At 37.3% G+C, this 2,504-nt stretch overlaps 1 protein-coding gene across 2 annotated transcripts in view; it reads left to right on the plus strand.

The window, feature by feature from the left end:
• The first annotated feature begins 1,297 nt into the window (after nucleotides 1–1,297).
• The window catches only part of mtmr7b (myotubularin related protein 7b), a 10,959-nt gene continuing 9,752 nt past the window's right edge, over nucleotides 1,298–2,504 (plus strand). For both annotated transcript variants that reach the window (XM_016247679.1, XM_016247680.1), the window contains exons 1-2: nucleotides 1,298–1,565; nucleotides 2,115–2,234. In XM_016247679.1, coding sequence (XP_016103165.1) covers nucleotides 1,542–1,565; nucleotides 2,115–2,234 — 144 coding nt within the window. In that variant the 5' untranslated portion in view covers nucleotides 1,298–1,541. The remainder of the gene's footprint in view (nucleotides 1,566–2,114; nucleotides 2,235–2,504) is intronic.

The following is a 2,504-nucleotide window of genomic DNA, read 5'->3' on the forward strand; positions in this document are numbered from 1 at the left end:
GGGGGGGGGGGGGGGGACTCAACAAAGTACACAAAAGTAAACAATCAATCATAATCAACAAATGTAACAAAGAAGGACATGCCAGACTGGAGGTCAGTTACATAAACCTATATATGATGTGTAGTTTTCCAGTGTTGAGCAAATTAAGCTGTTTTATTTCTGTCCCATTATAATAAAGGGAATTGGGTGGGAGAAATTTGTCTAGCAAAGGTTATTCTGCACAGTCTTAAAAACAGAAAAGATTTGAACTCAACCAAAAGAATTCAGCTTTGATTATAAACAGCACCTCCTCTGACACTGATCAAAGTAAATGGGACTGGACAGATTACATGGCCTCACCAACAGATCATTAAACGATACCACATGTAAAGTGCATATGTGTAAATATTCGGGCAACTCGCGCTACACTGTTCCACAAATGTTCACGCGGTAATTTATCGCCACCCTCTGGACAAATCTGGACAACAATATGTATCGTAATCACGTAAATCAAGATTTTTTTATGAAAAGGATCATCATAAAATTAAAGAAGTATTGAATGTTGAAAGAATCATATGACAAAGGGCCACTCTGAATTGTGAAACAGTTGGCACTATTATATTACAAAATGTATAAATGCATCAGCACAATACGGCTTGCCTCAAAATAACATGATAGAAGACAAAACTGTGTGACCAGCCATTGTAACACTGTGACTGATTCTTTGAATCGTGTGACTGGAAATCAAATTGAAATGTTAATTATCATTGTAAATCACTGAAATACTGGAAAATATATATATATATATATATATATATATATATATATATATATATATATATATATATATATATATATATAAAACAATACAGATATGCAAATGCTATATATCTATATTCAGAACCTTATATAGAGTATCTCTTAAAATACAACCAGTATCTATCACCGTGTCCTTGGTCTTCATTCATTTCAAGGGCGATAGTTTGTATGTTTCAATATGGGGATACAGACGAGATGCTTGCGCGTGCGCTGTTGTGAAATAATCCAATGCGATATACAAATCCTACTACGGCGAGGGATTGGGTCATAAATATTAAATAGTTCTTTGTGACGTTGCTTGGTTACCTTCATAAAGCGTCCAGTCGCGTACCTTCATTAAACTGAATAAACCAAACCTTCTCAAAGTGAGAATCGTTAATTCGCCCTCTGACTAGAGCACACATATCATTGTCTGCCTTTCAACCAATCAGAGAAAACTATTGGACAAACGTCACACAATTTACGTAATATTCATGAGCCAGTCCTTCGGCATAGTAGGGTTCGTAGAGCGTGTGTGTGCGCTGTGTTGTCCACCGTGTACCAGTCTGAGCGCACAGCGGATCTCTGCACTTAGACCAGAGCCATGGCTTGAGTTACAGTACCTGCGGGCCATCCCATTATCAAATGATGTTCTTTTAACCAACATGCGACGGATTGCTCTGTTCTTCTGACCTGAAAAAGACCCGATTCCCCGGTCGGTCCGGATTAATTTCCTGCGCATCATTTGGACAGGCGTCTCTAGGATGGAGCACATCAGAACACCAAAGGTACTGCTATAGGATGTCATTTATGTACTTAATAAACGCTCGCAATACAGCGTTCATCCGCTAGATCGCATTCGTTTTGAATGACATGCTTTTTAAAACGCAATGTTTGTTTACCGAATTAATTTTCTTTGAAAATAAATGGTTTGACAGAATATGCCCAGTGATAGGCCACAATGCAGCCCCCATCTTCCTTCATCTAGTGCCTTGTAACAAGATCTGAATAATGGTTCAGCCTCAGCACTACTGATGCACCATGAGACTGAGCAGATCTTACCATTCCATTTTAAAAACATACTCTGTGGTATGATATTTTATGATTTTAATGTATTCAAGGTTAGGACAAGTACATACGTGATCTATCCCTAGCTATCCTTCATTCCATAATACTACTTGAATGTTTTAGAATAATGCCAAGCTGGGGAAAAAAGAGAAGCTTGGTGTTATGATTGCAAAATAATTGACATCCTGTTACAATTGATAACATATAATGTACATCACAAGGTTGGTTTTTAGAAAGGGGAAAAAAGATTGTATGTTGCTTTTTTTCAGGTGGAGAATGTGCGTATGATTGATAGACTGACCCCCAGGAAATCTACGGTGGGAACATTATACCTTTCCTCTACTCACACTATATTTGTAGAGAACTCGGAGGCTCACAAAGAGACCTGGGTAGGAATTGAAACCCTTTCATGCAGACAATCAAGCTTCTTCCTTCCTTGTTTTTTTTATTTTTTTGGCTAAATCAAATTTTAACACAGAAAATCGATTTATCTGTGTTTGTCTGTTTATCATTGACATTACTCACATTTTGTGATGATACAAGCAATCAAGCAGTTGAATTTCTCTTAAATATATCCAATTGTAAAGAGCTGGGTAGTAATATACCACTTAACATGGGTGTGTGTGTGTGTGTGTGTGTGTGTGTGTGTGTGTATATAT

This window comes from Sinocyclocheilus grahami, unplaced genomic scaffold (assembly GCF_001515645.1).
Source record: "Sinocyclocheilus grahami isolate Dianchi unplaced genomic scaffold, SAMN03320097.WGS_v1.1 scaffold848.1, whole genome shotgun sequence".
Taxonomy (NCBI): Eukaryota; Metazoa; Chordata; class Actinopteri; order Cypriniformes; family Cyprinidae; genus Sinocyclocheilus; species Sinocyclocheilus grahami.